At 47.7% G+C, this 17749-nt stretch overlaps 2 protein-coding genes and 1 long non-coding RNA gene across 4 annotated transcripts in view; 2 read left to right on the plus strand and 1 right to left on the minus strand.

The window, feature by feature from the left end:
* The window catches only part of DHX8 (DEAH-box helicase 8), a 17082-nt gene extending 13828 nt beyond the window's left edge, over positions 1–3254 (plus strand). The window contains exon 23 of the mRNA XM_014885507.2: positions 7–3254. Within this exon, the coding sequence (XP_014740993.1) occupies positions 7–226 (220 nt within the window). The 3' untranslated portion in view covers positions 227–3254. The remainder of the gene's footprint in view (positions 1–6) is intronic.
* On the minus strand, positions 2012–17061 carry ETV4 (ETS variant transcription factor 4). 2 transcript variants are annotated; one of them, XM_088179535.1, is made up of 12 exons: positions 16943–17061; positions 16759–16843; positions 16614–16661; positions 13231–13284; positions 11443–11563; positions 10761–10907; positions 10133–10374; positions 8211–8285; positions 8044–8112; positions 7505–7674; positions 6416–6517; positions 2012–5803 (listed from the first exon to the last, which is right to left on the minus strand). In XM_088179535.1, the coding sequence occupies exons 1-12, from the start codon at positions 16985–16987 to the stop codon at positions 5582–5584; spliced, it is 1380 nt and encodes a 459-aa protein (XP_088035661.1). In that variant the 5' UTR covers positions 16988–17061; the 3' UTR covers positions 2012–5581. The 2 variants fall into 2 exon arrangements, with proteins under 2 accessions (XP_088035661.1, XP_088035660.1); XM_088179534.1 differs by having other exon boundaries at positions 7505–7677; positions 16943–17059.
* The window catches only part of LOC148221091 (uncharacterized), a 47318-nt gene continuing 46434 nt past the window's right edge, over positions 16866–17749 (plus strand). The window contains exon 1 of the long non-coding RNA XR_015808571.1: positions 16866–16975. This is a non-coding gene — a long non-coding RNA (uncharacterized LOC148221091). The remainder of the gene's footprint in view (positions 16976–17749) is intronic.

Genomic DNA, 17749 nt, shown 5'->3' on the forward strand with positions numbered 1-17749 from the left:
TCACAGGGTGGTGTATCATGAGCTGGTGCTCACCACCAAGGAATACATGCGGGAGGTGACGACCATCGACCCTCGCTGGCTGGTGGAGTTTGCCCCAGCTTTCTTCAAGGTCTCTGACCCAACCAAGCTGAGCAAGCAGAAGAAGCAGCAGAGGCTGGAGCCGCTCTACAACCGCTACGAGGAGCCCAACGCCTGGAGGATCTCGCGCGCGTTCCGGCGCCGATGAGCTCGGCTCCCCCCTCGCCCTGCCTGTCCTGTTCCTGTGGGGCTGGGAGCTCGGCTCTGTCCTGGCAGGCACACCCTGCCATGGGGCTCACCTGTGCCATGCACAGCTAGCCAGCCTTGGCACAACAGGAGCTCAGGGGGCACTCCGGATGCACTGCAGCCTCTCAGAAGTGGGTCTTGGAGCACTTCAGTGATTCCCCTTTTAAGAGACAAAATCTAAGACTCAGAAGTCTGGGTACTGAGCTGAAGAACACAAAAAATGGTGATTTAAAACTGTTTGTTCATCAGCCTGACTGGGTTCTGAGTGACCAGACAGAGAAGCTGGAATAGTTTGTCTTTACCTTGCTAAAAGGAATTTATTTCTACTGAACGTTCTTGGTCAGTGACTGTTTTTTTGGGAGCAGCCTGTTCTCTATTTTACCAAGTTTATGCATTTTCCCATTCAGTGTAACTATTTGTCTTTTATTTAAGCCATCTGTGGTGAGATATTTAGTATCTCTGACTTTGGGATAAGGCAGGAAAAATTCTTGAAACCGAGCTAGAACATATTTGGACAATGGCACAGGTCAGACTGCAAGTCTTGCCCTTCATCCCCATCTCCTGGCTGGTGAAAGGTTTATCAACCAGTAGTTATCACATCCCCTCTGCAGCATTTCCAGTTCCATCTGGAAATGTAAGGGTTACAGGTGTTTATACAACGTGCCATGTGCTTTATTTTCACTTAGAATGGTTGGTGACATCACCAACAACTGTTGGGTTTTTGTAGTAGAATGAGCTCTTACAGCTAAAATGTAAAAATTGTATAAAGTTTCTTGTTTTAAAAAGAAGTTGATGGCCCAGTGTGTGTTATGTCATGTCCAAACTATCTAAAATACTTTTTTTGTTCCTAACAGATAAAATTTATTTGACTCCCTAGCTGCAGAAACCTTATTTTTTTTTTCCAAAGCTGGGACATTTGCTAAAATTTTTGTTGAAATGAAGTGGATTAGGTTGACTGGTTGTTTTACACTGTGAGTTGGAAGAATGTTTCACACTGAAAAGTAGCTATATTGGAAATACCTATCTGTACAAAGGTGAGCAGGGATGTTGTTAAATGTCCTGAGCTTTCCCTCGTGTTTTATCATCATAAAATTAAGAGGAATTACAAAGGTTGTAGGGTTGGACTCGGAGAGTCAAAGCGAAAAGGACAGGAATGGAAGTGCCTCCAAAACATGCTTAAAGCTAATTTAGGGAAATGGAAGTAGGTACCATAAAGCCAAAGCTCAGCAAGAACTGAGGTGCCACAAACTCTTTCAGGTTCTGTGGTCCCCTGAGGCACCTTCCCTCTCTCCTGCTTTGCTTTCTCACCTGATATTTTCCATAGTTCCCTAGGGGCCAGGAGAATGGTTATTAACATCCTGAGCAGAGCCTGGGATGCACAGTGATGTGTTCATGCAGCTGCTCTTTCTGAAGAAGGCAGGCACAGCAAAGCCTTCAGGAGTTCACAGCTCCACCAGAAACTGTGGGCTCTGTACTGGGCACTGGTGAGGTCATGTCTCAAATCCTGCATCCAGTTTAGCCCCTTCACTACAAAAAATACATCGAGGTGCTGAAGGTGTTCAGAGATGGCCAGTGGAGCTGGGGAAGGTGTTATGATCCAGTTGTTAGAGGGATGCTTCTATACAAATTGAGATGCAAATGAGACCACATGCTGAAGTCAATAGTACAGATTGTATTGAACTGTTGATATGAGATGGAGAAATAAATAGGTGTTGCTGTTAAACTTGTTTCAGAGAGATGACACTTCTAAGGAGCAAAAAAGGCTAAAGGTTTATTTTGTGATCCCTTTTGATAGAGTTGTATTAACTATCTCCTGTCTGTCCTCCGTTGGTCAGTCACAAACTGTCACACTGTAATAATTGGTCAGTCCAGAGAAGGTGTCTCCATACAAGAAGGAGTTTTGTAAAAGACTGTTTTCATTCTTCTATGGAGATGGTTGGGATGGTTGAAACAGTTGCAGGTTGCAGTCCTAACATTCTTTTGCAGGGAAACACGTTGTTTTTCACTTTGTCAGGACTCTGTTCTCATGAAGAGCTGGGAGGATTCTCACAGTTTGTGTCAGACCCAGTCAGAGTTCAGTCTGTGAGCCTGTACAGCCTGTTGGCCACCACAATGGGGAAAGGAGAAGTGGGGACTGGGAGAATGAGAGTGACAGAGAAGTTAAGTAGAAAGCTGTTCACCCTGTGGATCCAGTGGTGTCCCATTGGTTCTCTTCTGGTCTTGATGGTGAGTGTTCCACAACACACGGGGTTCAGTGGATTAATGAACATGCAGGTATGGATGGGAATGCCCACACACCTTCCTGCTGGGGGAGCAGCTCTGCACTGTGTTACAGCAGACTGGTTCTGTTGCAACACTTGTTGATCCTGATCAGTCTTCAGAAATGAGTCCAGGGCACTTAGAGGGTCTTTGATAACCTATGATCCCTTCCAAGATTGTCTCTCACGTGAATGTGACCTGGGCTCGGGCAGTGTGTTTTACACACAGCCAGTTCGTGTAAGGGAGGACTCTGCAGGGTCTGCTGCTTAGCTGGCTTGTGGCCAGGGCATGGGTGTTCACCCCTCCCTACCAGCCCTTTGGAAATCACACTCAAAAACTCTGCTCCCACTTTTCCTGGGGGGAAGAATGTACAAACCTGGCCACAGCAAATGAGTCTGGGCTGTGCACCCTGCTGAACCCAGTCACAGCTAATTTTCAGCACATCTGCTGGGTTAGGTTTTCCTGGTGGTTACATTCTTCTCCCCCAGCCTTGTTAACTTCTCCTTAGACCTGAAATAATTGAACAATAATGCCATCTTTATCTTACCTCAAGTTCCTGTCAGAGTCCTATTGTGGGGAGTGGGGTGGGCTTTGGTGCAGTAACTTCTTTAGTAGTTTGCTACAATGGGCAAAGCTGGGGTGATTGTAAAAGGAAGTTGGAGCCATTAACTATTTTAGTCTCTCTCAGAAGGGTCTGGAGCAGAAGTCTGATGAGGGGGGCTCAGGACCTTGTCACTCTCTACAGCTCCCTGTCGAGGTTAGAGCCAGCTGGGTGTTGGCCTCTTCTCCCAGGAACCAGTGACAGGCCAAAAGGAAACGGCCTCCAGTCGTGCCAGAGGTTTTGACTGGATATTAGGAAAAATTCTTCATTGAAAGGGTTGTCAGGCATTGGCACAGGCAGCCCAGGGGATTTAAAAGGCAGGCAGATGTGGTGCTTAGGAATAGCTCTTTCTTAGTCTCTGTCTTATGGAGGCTTCTGTGGGAGTGTTTTCTGGAGTTGAGTGGGAGCTGTTTTATCTCCCTCCTGGAAGCTCCTGGTCGGTTTTCAGGAGAACTTCAGGACTCTTGTCTATTACTCTCATAGCAGCTGCCTCTCAGTCTAGCTGAACTGGAAATGCTGAGTGTATTTATTGATTCCCAACTCTCTGATCTGGTTATTGTGAATCTCTGAGCTTCAGAGGTCACCACCCCTCAATGAGGGAACCTTACCTTGCTGATTCCTGGAACTGCTCTGTGGCTGTTGATCTATTTCCCTGATAAGAAACCTGAATGAAATGTGCAGCTAAAATTGCATTGAAATGTGTGAACTTGCTCCCTGAATTCCTGCTCTGGAAGGAAGGGCAGAGGTGTAGCCCAACGGATACTGGATAAATGTAAAGTCCTTGGAATCCTGCAGATGGAGATAGCAGAGCTGTGAGCTGGAGCCAAGGGGAGGTGCAAAGCAAGCTCAGAAGGTAAAGGAGGACCAATCAGTGAAGTTGCACTGGCCAGAGACAGACCAATTTATTAATTATAGCATTTTTACACTCATAAATAGTAAAGGCAGCTTATACCAAAGGAAGGGTTCCCTGTCACCCTCACTTCTGGGACACCACAGGAACTGTGCTGGCCAGGTAGGTGCAGGGCAAGGCAGGAGGGTCAGAACAGTCAACACCAAGTCTCTGCACAAGGCCTGCAAAGGCAGCAGCAGAGCAGACTGCTCTGAGTCCTGGCCTCTCCTCAGGCAGGGAGTGCTGCCTTTCAAGGCTGTTGCACTCAGCAAAGAGGCTGGGAGGGTTGGCATAAGCCATGCAGGGGTGAGTGATCAGGGGAAATCAGGCTTTCAGTCAATATACAGAATTTCCTCTACAGGCTACCATGCTGACAGGATTGGCAATGCTCTGTATGCTTAGCTGAAACATCAGTCTGAAGCAGTGGAAACAGACCTTTTCTCTATGGGCACACTGTACTGCTCCTTGTCTAACTGGGTATGTGGTAGAGCTGCTAATTAAAAAATTAAACACCTCTTACTCAGGGTGTTGTGCCCATTGTAAACATTTCCTGTTGTGGAAAACCTGCCAGTTTAGTTAAGTTGCATGTGCTGCACTGGACTGCAGAGAGAGCTGCCTTTTCCAAACATCTGAATTCCCCTCAAACATGCAAATATCTGTGGAGTTTAAGTCTGAATTCCTATATGAAGATTTATGTATGGTTTAGATTACTTTGTATAGCATTTTTTAATCACACCTCCACCAGGTTCTTCTCTTGCCTCAGAGGATTCTCTAGCCAAGCCCAGGATGGGCACACTCAAGAGCCTGGCAGCTCTTCAAATATCCTGAGAATGTTTGTTGAAGAACTTTTTCAGTTTGTAAAAGTCACAACATGACACTGAGCTGTATCTCAGGCCTTGCTGCTTCTCACAATCCTGTTACCAGAACGAGGCATTGGCTTTGATCTGTGCCCCAGCCCAATGCCATCGAGCTCCTCTGTGGTTCCCCTAACTGCCTTTGGGCCATGGGCTCCAGGACTGCTCCAATCCTGGCCAAGGCTCAGAGTGAGAATGCCAGGAACTCCTGGCATGAGCACGGAGGTGATAAGGCAGGAGCATGCACGTACAAGACAAGGAGTGTTCCTCAAGGAAGGCACAAGATCTGTGACCATTGTCCTGCAGCCATCCTGGGAATGGCCTTTCAGAGTGAGTTCCTCTGAGCTGAAAGCAGGTCACACTGAGGTTCAGGACAGGGACTGGAGGAATGGAGGCAGCAGCAGCATTGTAGCATTCTCACACATCTGGTGTTTGACACATCTGGAGGCACCAATTACCTGATCTGCTGCTGCAGCTGTAGCTGAGATGTCTGCACGGCTGAGAACGTGCCCCAGCCTGGCACAGTGAGAGTTCTAGCACAAGCACACCAGAGCCCTGTCTGCTGTGAGGTGATGATCCACTTGTGTACCTGAACCCTTGTCCTGACCAAAGCAGGGATCCAGAGTTCAGTGCTGGCCTGAACAAATGCTGAGACCATTGAGCACTAACCAGCCATCTCCTTCTACACACACGCACAGTGTGCTCCCAGCAGTGCTAGTACGTGTAGCCTTTGCTGTAGAGCTGTGGGGGGAAGCTCCCCAGGTCTGGCAGGTAGGAGCCATTGTCCTCCAGGTGAGACAGAGGCACCGTGTCCTCCTCGCTCACCTGCCGCTCCAGCTCCGCCTTCAGCGCCGGCCGCTGCTGCTCGGGGAAGGCCATGGAGAACAAAGCCTCAGGCTCACACACAAACTTGTACACATAACGCTCCCCAGCCACCTGCAGGGATGAGAGGAGGGCAGGTGAGTGCTGCAGGCCAGGGGCAGCACCAGGCAAGGCTTGCAAAAACATCTGCCTGCCCTGAGCTGTGTCAGAGTTGTGCATTTCTCCTTGTGCTGCCCTCTTCCTTCCTGCTGCTCTGACCTCCCCTGGAACAGCTCCTGGGAGCTGGGATGCTGCCAGCTGACATTCTCTGTCAGGGTAACAGCAGCAGTCCCTGAACAGTCTGTACTGAGGCTGTCACACTCCCCATTATCTCTCCAGGGCCCTGGGTGTGCCTCAGACCACACAGCACCCAGTTCCAGGCAGCCTTTCTCTAGCCAGAGGAAGAACTGATTCTATCCCCTTGAAGCTGCATAAATTCCACCTCCCCTCATTGCAGAAATGTACAGAAAAAGAAAGAAACTGTAATTCCCCCTTTGTTTTATTTCTCATGCATTGCCTGCATTGATTGCCTTCACAGCTTCTCCATTTAACTACAGCAAAGAGAAATTTGGGGGAGAGCAAGCCTGGGATGCCTGACTCAAGGACATTCTGGCTGTAGGACTTCTTGTCTCAACCAAGAGAGGCATCACTTAAAGCACGAAGTTCTGTCCTGCTTTGCAAACTGACCTTCTGCATGATGCCTTTCTCGTAATAGTAGCGCAGAGATCGGCTCAGCTTGTCATAGTTCATGGCTGGACGGTTCTTCTGGATCCCCCACAGCCTGGCCACCTGCAAAGAAAGCACCAAACTGTGGCAATGTCTGTGAACCCAACCCGAGAGAAAAGAATATTATCCAGTTGGTTCTCTTTTCATGGATGGTATGCCATGACACATACAAATATTTCAATAATAGGCTCATCAAAATTTAGCAGCTTTTAAAAATGAGTAGAACTCAAGCACTCTGTATCACAGAGAAATTCTGGCCACTACAGAGCTCAGTGGCTGTCACCCCTGCTCCTCACTCTCCAGTACTCTGGAAGTGTGAGGATCCTACAGGGCTGCTTTATTCTGTGTAATCTTCAGGAGTCCCATGTTTATCAGGAGACCAAGCATGAAGGAACATCCTGGAAGAGACCTGTGCCTTCATTCTCCTTTCAGCTTTATCCATGAGACTCACAAGTCTGTTGTAAGCGATGTCAGCCTGCCAAGACTTTCATCTGCACTGAAAGTGCCCATAAATTTTGACGTGTAGCAAGAACAGTGCTAAATGCAGCTCTAATTGGAACAAGATATGAACAGATATTATGGACACTTCTCCCAGATACTGTCAGGTATCACTGTTTGTTTTGGCAGCATTGGAAATTACACTTCAGTGAAAATAATTTTGAAACGAAGATAGACTAGGACATATCTGCTTCCAGATTCTTATGAAAACTTCTGCAATCAGTAGGGTTCAAAACTCCAAACCTCAATGTCAGCCTCAAGTATGGAGCATGACAAGACAGCACAGGTCACTGCAAGCTTGAGAGTGAAGTATCCAGGGAAATGAAGGCAGTGGATAATTTGACTCACTGCATAGCTGAGTTTTTAAACTTGCATACAAGCAGCCTTTCTTAAACCTGATACTTGTATTAGGTGATTTGACCTCTTCTAAAAACCTTGACTTGCTGCAGGGTCTAGTGAGTACCACTGGCAGGGCAGAGGAAAAGCCACTTGGGAATTTGCAGCCCCAGAAACAGGGGGTGACTCCCCTGTAGAGAACCTCAATGGTTTCACCTCCTCTGGCTCGATGAGCTTGAACTCCATTCCTCTACCAGTCCAGGCAATGAAGTGGGAATTGCTGGGATTGTCCAACAGAGCCACAAGGAACTGCCAGAGCTGGAGTGATCCCCGTCTCTGGTAGGGGGGTCCTTCCCTGTACCCTCCTCCTTCCTGCTTGATTTCTCCTGCTGAGCACAACAAACGAGACATTTCTAAGGAGAACAGTGCAAAAATCACTGGGGAAAAAAAAAGGAGAAAAAAAGCAGCACATGAACAGTTTCACAGATGTTTACCTGGAGTATTTCAGTTCACATAAAACAGTGGACAAGCCACTCTTCCAAGAGCAGCTCTGATATAAATCCCAATTAAGCTACTTATGTTAGAAGGCCTGGCTGCTGCTAAGAAAGCTCCAAAAATGGGATACCAAAAAGCTGGGTATGAACACACCTGCAAGAACACAGTGTAATGAACTATGTAGGCACAAGTCAAGTGGCTGGCTAAGATAATGAATAACCCTCTCTCACAACAAAACTCCAAGCCATTCTTTCTCCAACCTTCAAATTTTTCTGGAACAACACAGATATCATCTGTAAAGGACCTCATCTGCTTGTCATAGCTGCAGCCTGAAAGAGAAAGCAACATCAGCAGTCACAGACAGCCAGGGCAGGACCAGAGGGTGATTCTGTGCAGGGAAAAGATGACAATCCCTGCCATTTCTTACCTAATGTGTCTTCTGTATTTGAATGGCTTGGGTAACTCTCAGCATTTAAGTACATGGAAGGACAGTCAGGAACATCTACAGAACAATTAACAAACGCATTTATTTAAAAAACACAGGTGTCAGAATTATCTTGCTCTGCAAGCTGAGTGCAGCTGTCTAACCAAGGCCCTCTGAAAGGGTTACAGTGTCAGAATGGTAATTACAACTTCATTTGAATTATCCTTCCAATCTTTAATTAGAGTAGTAAGTTTTTGTGGCACTATCACACATCCTCCTTCAATGTAGCCAGGATAGCCAGCCAATCACCTCTACATCACTTTTATATAAAATCATGGACAATAGGCTAAATTTGAACCTCTTTCTCCTCTTAGTTGAAGATAATGACACACTTTTCTGTTGCTTTCCCAGGTAAGAAGGCATTACATTTTCCCCAGGGTATTATCATGATGTAAATAGAGAGCAGAAGCATCTGAATGTTTCTGCAGACAGAGTCTCACAAATGTCATTTCAGATGTCTCCAGCCTCCCTGCCTTTTTCACATCATGATGGGACATTCTCACAGTTTAGCAAATATAAAACAGCCTTTATTAAAAACAAGCAGGAAGTCTTTTCCTGATTCTGTGTGCAGGGTACAGCACTGTGTGTGCACTGCAGTTTGTGTCTTCTGTATCTTGTGTTTTCTGACTCAAATTTATTTCTGAACACAGTGAAACAGAAGCTGTAACTGGGAGGGTTTATCTTACACTTCCCTCTCCCACCTTGCCTGGTCATTGCTTCCAGCAGATATTTTGCTGATGCTAAGGGAAGAGAACTCTGAGCTGACAGACTGGGTGTTATTACAATCATAAACTACTCTCACAAAAAGCACATTCCCATCTTCTGGGTTTGCACATTTTCTGAACAGAAGGACCCAGTGAAATTGTAATACCAATATCACCACAGTGATACTCTCAAAGGAACTTTTTATTTTTGTGTTTATTTCTGCTAAAGGAAATAATTAAAGATGTCCATTAAAATACCAGGAAACCAGAAGTATCATTCCCTCGGGAAGAGGGTATTATGATCTCAGGGTAGTGAGTCTTTGGACAGATCTGCCAGAAAAATAAGGTTTATCTCTTGTGGAAAAATAAGAGGATCACCTGGTGGATCTGCCATCTAGAGCTATTTTTGGCATTATAGATTTTTTTCCTCATCATCCCCTGCAATCTCTGCTCTCTGAGCCTTCTTTCCATGGGAAGCAGCAGCTGGAAGCTGATCCTCCAAGGGCCCCCAGGCAGGACCCTGGCACTGAGCTGAGCCCACCCAGAGCCCCTTTGCTCTGCCAGGGCTCAGGGGGGCCTCCTGCTGCAAGGGTCCACGACAGTTTTTCTGAACAAGCTCCAACATATTTGATTCCTCCTTTTCTGCTGCCTTTTCCAGCCTGTTTGCAGTATGATTTCTTCAAAGCTGACCTCCCTTATTTTCTGCAACCTTGCAGCTCAGAAATACTCCCGAAGACAAAAAACTCCCTGTGAAACTGGAAACAGCCTTTTCTTCATTTCTGATGGTGTGAGTGGGCTAATCATGAATTTTGAGTCTCCTCATTGGATAGTTACCCCCTGGGGGAGGGAAAATCCCCATGCTTTAATCTAATTTGAATGGATTTAACATCACCTTCTACCTCCTACCTTACTAAAGCTTTCAACTCTCCACCAGAAAGTCTTTCTCAGAGCAAGGTGAGTGTCCCAGCCTCATCTCGGATGCAGTGAGCAGACAGAGCCGTTTCAGTTCCCTGCTACAGAGCCAGGGAACCTTCCCAGACACCACATGCTCCTGACAGTGCTGCCTCGAAGCCCAGAGAACAGCAGTGAGGATGCTCCCCCAGGATCTGCTCTCCCCCTGGTGCCTGGCTCATGCAGGCAGGACGAGCCAGCTGTGCCTACCTGAGTCATAGAGGAAATCCAGCTGTTCCTGCTTCACCACCACAGCTGGGAACTGCTGCCTGCTGCCTGCCTGGCTTGCTTGCTCGTACTGTGGGTCCTGGTGCTCCTGTTTGAAGCCCTGTTGAGGGTACTGGAGGCAGGGCTTGGGCAGCTGGCACTGGAAGGCAGTGGGATCTTCCTGGGCCATGCCCTGGGAGGGTGGGAAGGAGTGGCACATCTCCAGAGGTGGCTGATATGCAGGGCTAAGGAGGGAGAGGATGTGAGACAGCTGCTGTCTTGGCCCTCTGGTTCCAGCCCTGCAGGAACCCCCAACAGGGCTGCTTGAGGGACAGAAACTCCCTCAGCCCTTTCCTGGAGCTGTAGGAGCTCACTCATGGCTGGGACAAGGAAGGATGATCCCAGAGAAGGATGTTCCCAAGGGCAGCAGCTACACAGCCCATCTCTCACAGAACCTGGCAGGGTTAAGGTTATGGACTTCAAACCCCAGGCAGCACTGGGGGGTCCCACAGGAGGGATCCTGTGCTATGAACAGAGCATTTCCACCTGGCTGCTGCAGCCCTTCCTCCTTTAAGCACCAAGGAGGGCAATCCTTGCCAGGGGCTGCCTCCTCCTGGCACTGTCTCCTCACCTGTTGTCACTGAGGAATCCACAGCTGGATGTGGAGCCGGGGGGCCCTGCAGGGGTCAGGAAGCTGCTGTCCCCTCTAGGGAACTGCTGGAGTGGGGGCTGAATCAGGACTCCTGGGCTGGGAGACTGTCTGGGCTGGTCATAGGCACTGGAAGAGCCAAACAAATATTGCAGCATTTCAGTTCTCCAAGAAGGACTCGTGGCAGCATCTGGAACATGAAATGTGCTGTCCCCCTGTGCAGCCACCTGGGCCAGGAACCCCCAGCATGAGCTCCCTGCTGTTCCATTGTTCACTGACAGCAACAACCCTGCAGGCAGAAAACTGGGGAAGGTGTCTGTGCTGGAGAAGCCACACCACAGCTCAGGCAAGGGCCTGGCACTGCAGGCAGTGGGGTCAGGTGTGGGACAGATTTTGGAAAACAGTGGGGAGGGGAATATGGCAGATGTATGAGGATGGCTGAGGGACAGGGAGAATAAAAAGGGAGAATAAAAAGGAGCAAACCCCAGGCTCAGTGCCCAGTGGGCTGCCCACTGCTGAGCTGTACCCAGCAGACACTGCTGTCACACACTGCATCACCAGATAATGCAGAGCACTGGATTCCAGCTCAGCTCCTGTCCCCTGATATTGCAGAGCACTGGATTCCAGCACAGCTCCTGCCCCCTCTCTGTGGGAGCCACCTTACCTGGCATAAAGGCACTGCTCACTGTTGTGCTGGAATGGCTGCTCATGGCTGCAGGACAGCGTGGGCTCTGAGGGGCTTTGGGGCTCCTTTTTTATCTTAGCAGGAGGACTGTGAAAAGCTACTGCAGGAGAGAAAGGAAAGATCAAATTGACATTTTTCTTCTTTATGGGGAGCCGTGATTATCAGGCATTACAAAAGGAGGTGTCTCTTGGCTGAATCTCTGCTGTGCTAACAGTCCAGCAGCCCAGCTGAATGTGGGACTGGGGGATCTCAAAACCTCTCTGCTCATCCAAAACACCAGTGACAGCCCAGGGAAAAAAAGTGAAAAAGTTTCCTTCCATTTTCAGTGCACTGGTCGTAGCAAGAGCCCGATGCAGACAAGGAGGGATATTTCTGGGCTTGTCAGAATTTCAGGAATGACAAATGTGAGTGTTTACTTCTTATGCTTTATTCAATCCAGCAAGGGACAAAACTTTCTTCCTAGTTCCTCAGAAAGGCTTGTCCTGGCTGAAGGATGGGCTGAGCCTCTTCTACCTTTGCCTGTGGGCTCTGCTGCTGATTTTAGGAGGTCACTGGCATTTAGGAAGGAAAGTAACCCCAGAAAGCTCCATAAGTCTGGGCTACTTTTTCAAATTAGGGAAGGATCTGCCCTTCAAATTCAAGCTTTAATCTTTTAGTAAGGCCATCACCTCCTTCATCACCAGCTTACTCCCACCTCTAAGTCCCATGACACTGCTCTGGGTCTGTGACTGCTTTTAAGGATGGGAAGGAACATCCTAATCCATTAACACCTCATATTTTTGATGAGTTTAGTTCAGGAGTGACCTGAACCTGAGCCATTTTCAAGCTGGTTCTCCCTCACATGAAGAGTCCCTTCAGAAGCAAGCAGCTGGCTAAAGGGCCAGAAAAAAGCTTTGCTGCCTCTCAGGGCACAGGACACTTCTATTGCAAACATCCTTCCCCAAAATTTATTCTCACACCAAGAGGGGGATATCTGCTCTTTCCCCCAGAAAACCCCAATTCCTTTTGGATGTCTTTGGTTTCATCCTACACCAGAAAAGCCCATCTTGGCAGCACTCAGAGCTTGACAGGATCAATATACATAAATAACCCATAAGATCCCAGAGCCTTCTGTTGTTCCTGGCTCCTGTGGCTGCTGTCAGAGCAGGGGAACCCATCCACAAACAGCTCTGGGCTCTGCCCAGACTGGGAGGGGAGAACACCCTGACCCAGTGGTGTGCACACCTGGGAGGATTCAGCATTCCAAGTACGACAAACAGAGCTGCAAACAGCCCAGGCCCAAGGAAGGGCCAGAAGAGCAAAGATTCTTTGTGTGTGTGTGCACTCTGCAGCAGCCCTTCTCAATGTGTGGATGTGTACAGCCCATCTAAAAATACTGATGGGTCAGCTGGGTCTCAGAGGGGGGGAAAAAATTGCTCTCTCCAGTAGATTGAACTCCATGGAATTTTCAAGAAGCTGGATGTGTTAGGAGCAGCCAATTCTTTCCAGCCCCTAATAGCTGGAAGATGCTCTCACATTACACCTGACTCATTGATTCACTCAGAGTGAAACGTGGGACCATCCCTCTCCTCAGCTGTAGGTCAGAACCAGAAAGAAATAAGATATATGGCTCAGAGAGCAAGCTGTGCTGCAGGGCCACGTCTGGGGAAAGGAGGGAAACAGAACAACCAGGAAAAGTGTTTCAATTCAGTTTATGTGGGGGAAAAAGGCACCAGAATTTGGATTTGCCCTTCCCCCAAGAGACGTGAGCACCCCCATGCTACTTACAGTTTTCTGAATGGAAGTCAGGCACAAACTGCTCATCATTGTCTGGAACCTGAGCTGCCAGGAGAGAGAGACAGGGAGGGAGGAGTTAGTTTTGGCACTTTGTACAGTGTCCTTAACACTAAGGCAGAAATAAATCCATGCAGCAAAGATCTGAGCTTTCTGCTGAGATTATTTTAGTGACTAAGGATAATTCCCCTCTGGGATTAATGAATACAGGAGAGTTTTGGGAGAAACCTTGGGGAGAATCTCACCCATATTTTATAACTTCTAACAATTATTTTACACCCCTTTTACTGCAGGGAAGGGAGAGCAGCTTGCAGCAGATTGTTATTTCATAAAGTCACTGTTGCTGAAGGAAATGCTGCTGCTGCTAACAGACAAATTTTTGTTATTGCAGAGTGGACAACAGATTGCACTTTCAGCTCTAGAACAGAGGTGATGTGGTCAAAATTAAGGGACATAAAGGATGGAAACCCACTAATCTCAATCAGTTGAAACTAAGCTAGACTCAACATGCCAAAAATAAACCTCAGGGAGGAACACTGTGCTAACAGGGGGTGAATAAGAATGGAACTGGCCAAACCCTTCACTCTGCAATCCCTGCCTCTTCAAAGAACCTGAATGACAACAAACTGGAAATGTCAACAATAAAAGATGGAGAACTGAGGAAAAAAACATCTAGAAAATACAATCTAAGAATTATCTTCAAAAAGCAACATGGAAATAGAAGAAATTATGGGGCTCATACTGCATGAGCAGAGTTTGGACTTCACAGCCCCAGCCTTGAGACTCTCCACAGCATCACTGGTGATGTCACAAGAGAATTAATTACTGAAAGCAACAGATGAAGTAGTTAAAATGAAATGAAGGGCAAGGCTGGAATAAAAGCATCTACCTTCAGTGCTGGCCAGTGGTGTTTGCACACAGCTACAGGTTAGAAGTCTAAAGAGAATGTTTGCCAGAAGACAATTTCAATTTTTATATTCACTAGCTACTTCATAAATTTGCAAACCAGGTATTTTCTTGTTCTCCCCGAACCAACACTGGTACTTGGAAGAAGTGGGATAATGAATCAGACATCTAAACCCAGCTCTGCTCACTGCCACTGCAGGCAGCAACACTGACCCCACCACTGACCCCACAGCTTCCAAGAGGAACTTCCAAGTTCCACTGGAACTTAAATTTTCTGGAGATGTGAATCTGCTCCTTGCACCCATCACAGGACTTGCCTGTGCCACTTTTCTCCAAGGAAATTTGTTTTGTTTGTTTCTCTGAATGCTGATGCACTCGTGTAAATTATTTGGCTTGAATTTATTCCATACAGTTACCAACTGCCAGGTTCTCACCCAAGTGTACCAGATCCTGCTCAAAACACTGCAGAGGAAAACTGGATTTTTAGTAACCAGGCCTAGGATTTTTCAGCATGTGTTTCTTTTAAGAGCCACGTATATGCAAAATAATTATTTGACTCTCAAAATGAGAAATCAAGTGTTAATCAAGATTGCTAAAAATATTGAAAGAAGATAACAAAGAGAGATAACTATGACTGAAATCACACAAAGAGTGACACATAACCACATCCTTACAGATGTATATGTGGTTTAAATTCATTAACATTTTGCCTTATTCCTAGTTTGTTTCTCTTTTACTTAAAAAGTAACACCAAAACCTGTAAATAAATAAATAACTTCTTTTTTAACTGTGATAAAGGAAAATAATAAATAACATATTTAATGTTTTTACTTTTTCTTCTGTATTGTTTAGGAAGGTGCACTTCAGTGTTCTGATGCCTTCACAAACAAATGTTGATATGGAGATGCACAGGACATTAGTAAAAAGTATTTTCACCATTCAGGAAAATATTTTGACATACTGGTGGATAGGAAAAAACAATAGTTTGCTTCAGAGTCATTTTTCTTGTTACAAGACTGGAAATGGGAGCAACAATGGGAGAAACCTGTTCCTCGATATGCAGGCTAAAATAAACTAGAATATTAAAAAAGTCATCTTGAATTTGTCAGGGATTTCACTTGGACTCTGATTAGATGTTGTGAGCTATGCAAAAATCATCATAATAAAAAATCTCTGCCTATATTCCAAAAGCATGCAGTAAGGTTTGCATTATCATTTACTAATCCTGGCTGGAAGCAGAGCATCTCCTTTTCATGAGGCCAAATGTGACCACAGGAGATTTCCAAACTCATCCTGTAAACACTCTGCTATGGCAAATATATTGTAAGGGATTTCATGGAAATTCTTCAGAATGGTGAGCTAAAAATATTATCAGACATGAGAAAAATCTTAAATTGAAAGTCTACCAAAAATCAGCTCTGAGGCAAACTTATTGGCAGCTCAAGTTCTTCTAAGATTTAAAAGAAATCCAATCTTGTGCACATTCAGCAGGTCCATTCCATGACCAGCAAATAACTCCTATTTTCCTGCTCTGATAAATGTTACATGAATGATTCAATATTGAAACACCTCCAGGTAATTCCTGCTGCATCCTTACAATCCTCACTCCTGAAACACCGATCAACATCACCTCAGTTCAGTTCGAAATGAACATAAAACTTTTGATTTTTTTCCTTACTAATCTTACTTAGTTGGCAAATACCTTTTTGAAGGCTTAAAATAAGAATTGTTTGACAAAATTGTTCCTCACTGGTGGTAATATTAGAGGAAATAACCCTGCTCAAAATGCCATGCATATTTTTACATCATTATTGTTAAATATTTTTAAGTACTTAGATCACAATAAGTGCTTCTGTATTTATCATGAGAATATATTTTGTATTTTCTAGAAAATGGATTATCTGTAGTGCTGGAATTAGAGTAAAATCACCACTTTTCGAACTAGTTTCACTTGGAATTAATGTGACTCCCTGGCATTCGAAGTTTTCCTTGAAGCTCAAAGTCAAAACAATTAAGACACCATCTGAAAAGTTTGTAAATTCCAGGAAGGTCCCCACGAAGTATTATATTAAAAGGGAAAAAAAAGAAACGGAAAAAAAAATAAAGAAAGAATAGAAGCATTTTGTTCCCCAACTTAAAAGACTGCTTTATTGCTTAAGAAAATATCGGCGTTCTGGCAACCAACAAAGATAAGCGACAAATTAGCATAAAATCGAACCAGTTACAAATAGCCCGAGGGGAAAATTGTACCCAGGAAAGCGGGCGAGCAGCCAAGTCCCATTCACAAGCAAATGCCCAGCACAATGGTGTCATTCAGCGTCTTAATTTACACAAGCCAGAGGCTGGCAAGTTTGGAAAAAAAAAACCCCACTTTTGTCGGGAGCCAGGCAAACCCAGCAAAGGAGCGGGACAAACCTCCAAAAGAACTCAAAGACGAGCAAAAGCAGGCAGGGCTGGGGGAAGGAGCGTACCTTCAGCGAGCCAGGTCTGCTGCAGCTGCCTCAGGTGTCGGAAGAGCTCTGCGGGGACAGGGCCGGGCGCTGAGCGGGGAGGATCCGGAGCCGGAGCCGGAGCCTGCCCGGCCGCCCCCGCCACCCCCAACCCAGCCCCGCTCACCTTCCGAGTCCTGCGCCGGCTCCCCGGGAGTGCTCGCAGCGCCCAGCGCGGCTCCGCCAGCGGGCCCGGCCCGGCCCGGGGGCTGCTGCGGGAGGAGCGGGTCAGAGCCGAGAGCCCGAACCGAACCGAGCCGAACCGAGCCGAGCCCAGCCGGCCCCGAGCCCCGCCCGGAGCCGCCACTCACCTGCGGGAAAGCGAACGGCACCTGCTGGTCCAGGTACGCCGTCATCCTGCTCGGGGGTAGCCGCGCTCCTCGGGCATCTGGGGGTACCGGGCGGTACCGGGGGGTACCGGAGGGTACCGGGCCGGCCGAGCTCCGCAGCGGCGGCGGGACCGCGATCGCCGCCGCTGTCCGGGAGAGGCGGCGGCCGCGTCGCAGCTGCCGAAACTTGGAACGAGAGGTGGGACCGAGCCCGCCAGCCCCCGGCCGGGACGAACCTTCGGGACAGAAACCCCGCTCGGGTCGGCTCCGCTCCGGTCCCGTCTCTCAGCGCCGGCGGCCCCGGCCCACGCGGAGCCCGCGGCGGAGCCGCCCCGTGCGCGCTCCGAGGCCGCCGTGGGCCCGGGGCCGGTCGCCCATTGGCCCCTCGCTCACGGGCCCGGCTCGCCCACTCCTTTGTTTCACGGAATTTGTGAATGAAGCTCCGTGCCGGGGCACGCCCGCCAATCAGCGCTCGCCTCGGCCGTCACCCATTGAGGAGTGGGCGTGGTTCTGCCCCTGCGGACCAATCACATCGCAGAGCTGCGCTGTTCATTCACCGCGAGCTCCCATTCATAAAAAAGGAAATGAAATCCTGCCGGAGTTCATTCATGAGCGGGGCTGCGGCCGGGCCCCGCCGTGTCCGTGTGTCCGTGTGTCCGTGTGTCCGTGTGTCCGTGTGTCCGTGTGTCCGTGTGTCCATCCCGCGTGCACCGACACAGCCCTGCCCCTCCCCGCACATCGCACTCCTCTCAAACACTCTTTGAGATCATTTCAAACACTCTGAGGTCA

This window comes from Sturnus vulgaris, chromosome 27 (assembly GCF_052056855.1).
Source record: "Sturnus vulgaris isolate bStuVul1 chromosome 27, bStuVul1.hap1, whole genome shotgun sequence".
Classification (NCBI taxonomy): domain Eukaryota; kingdom Metazoa; phylum Chordata; class Aves; order Passeriformes; family Sturnidae; genus Sturnus; species Sturnus vulgaris.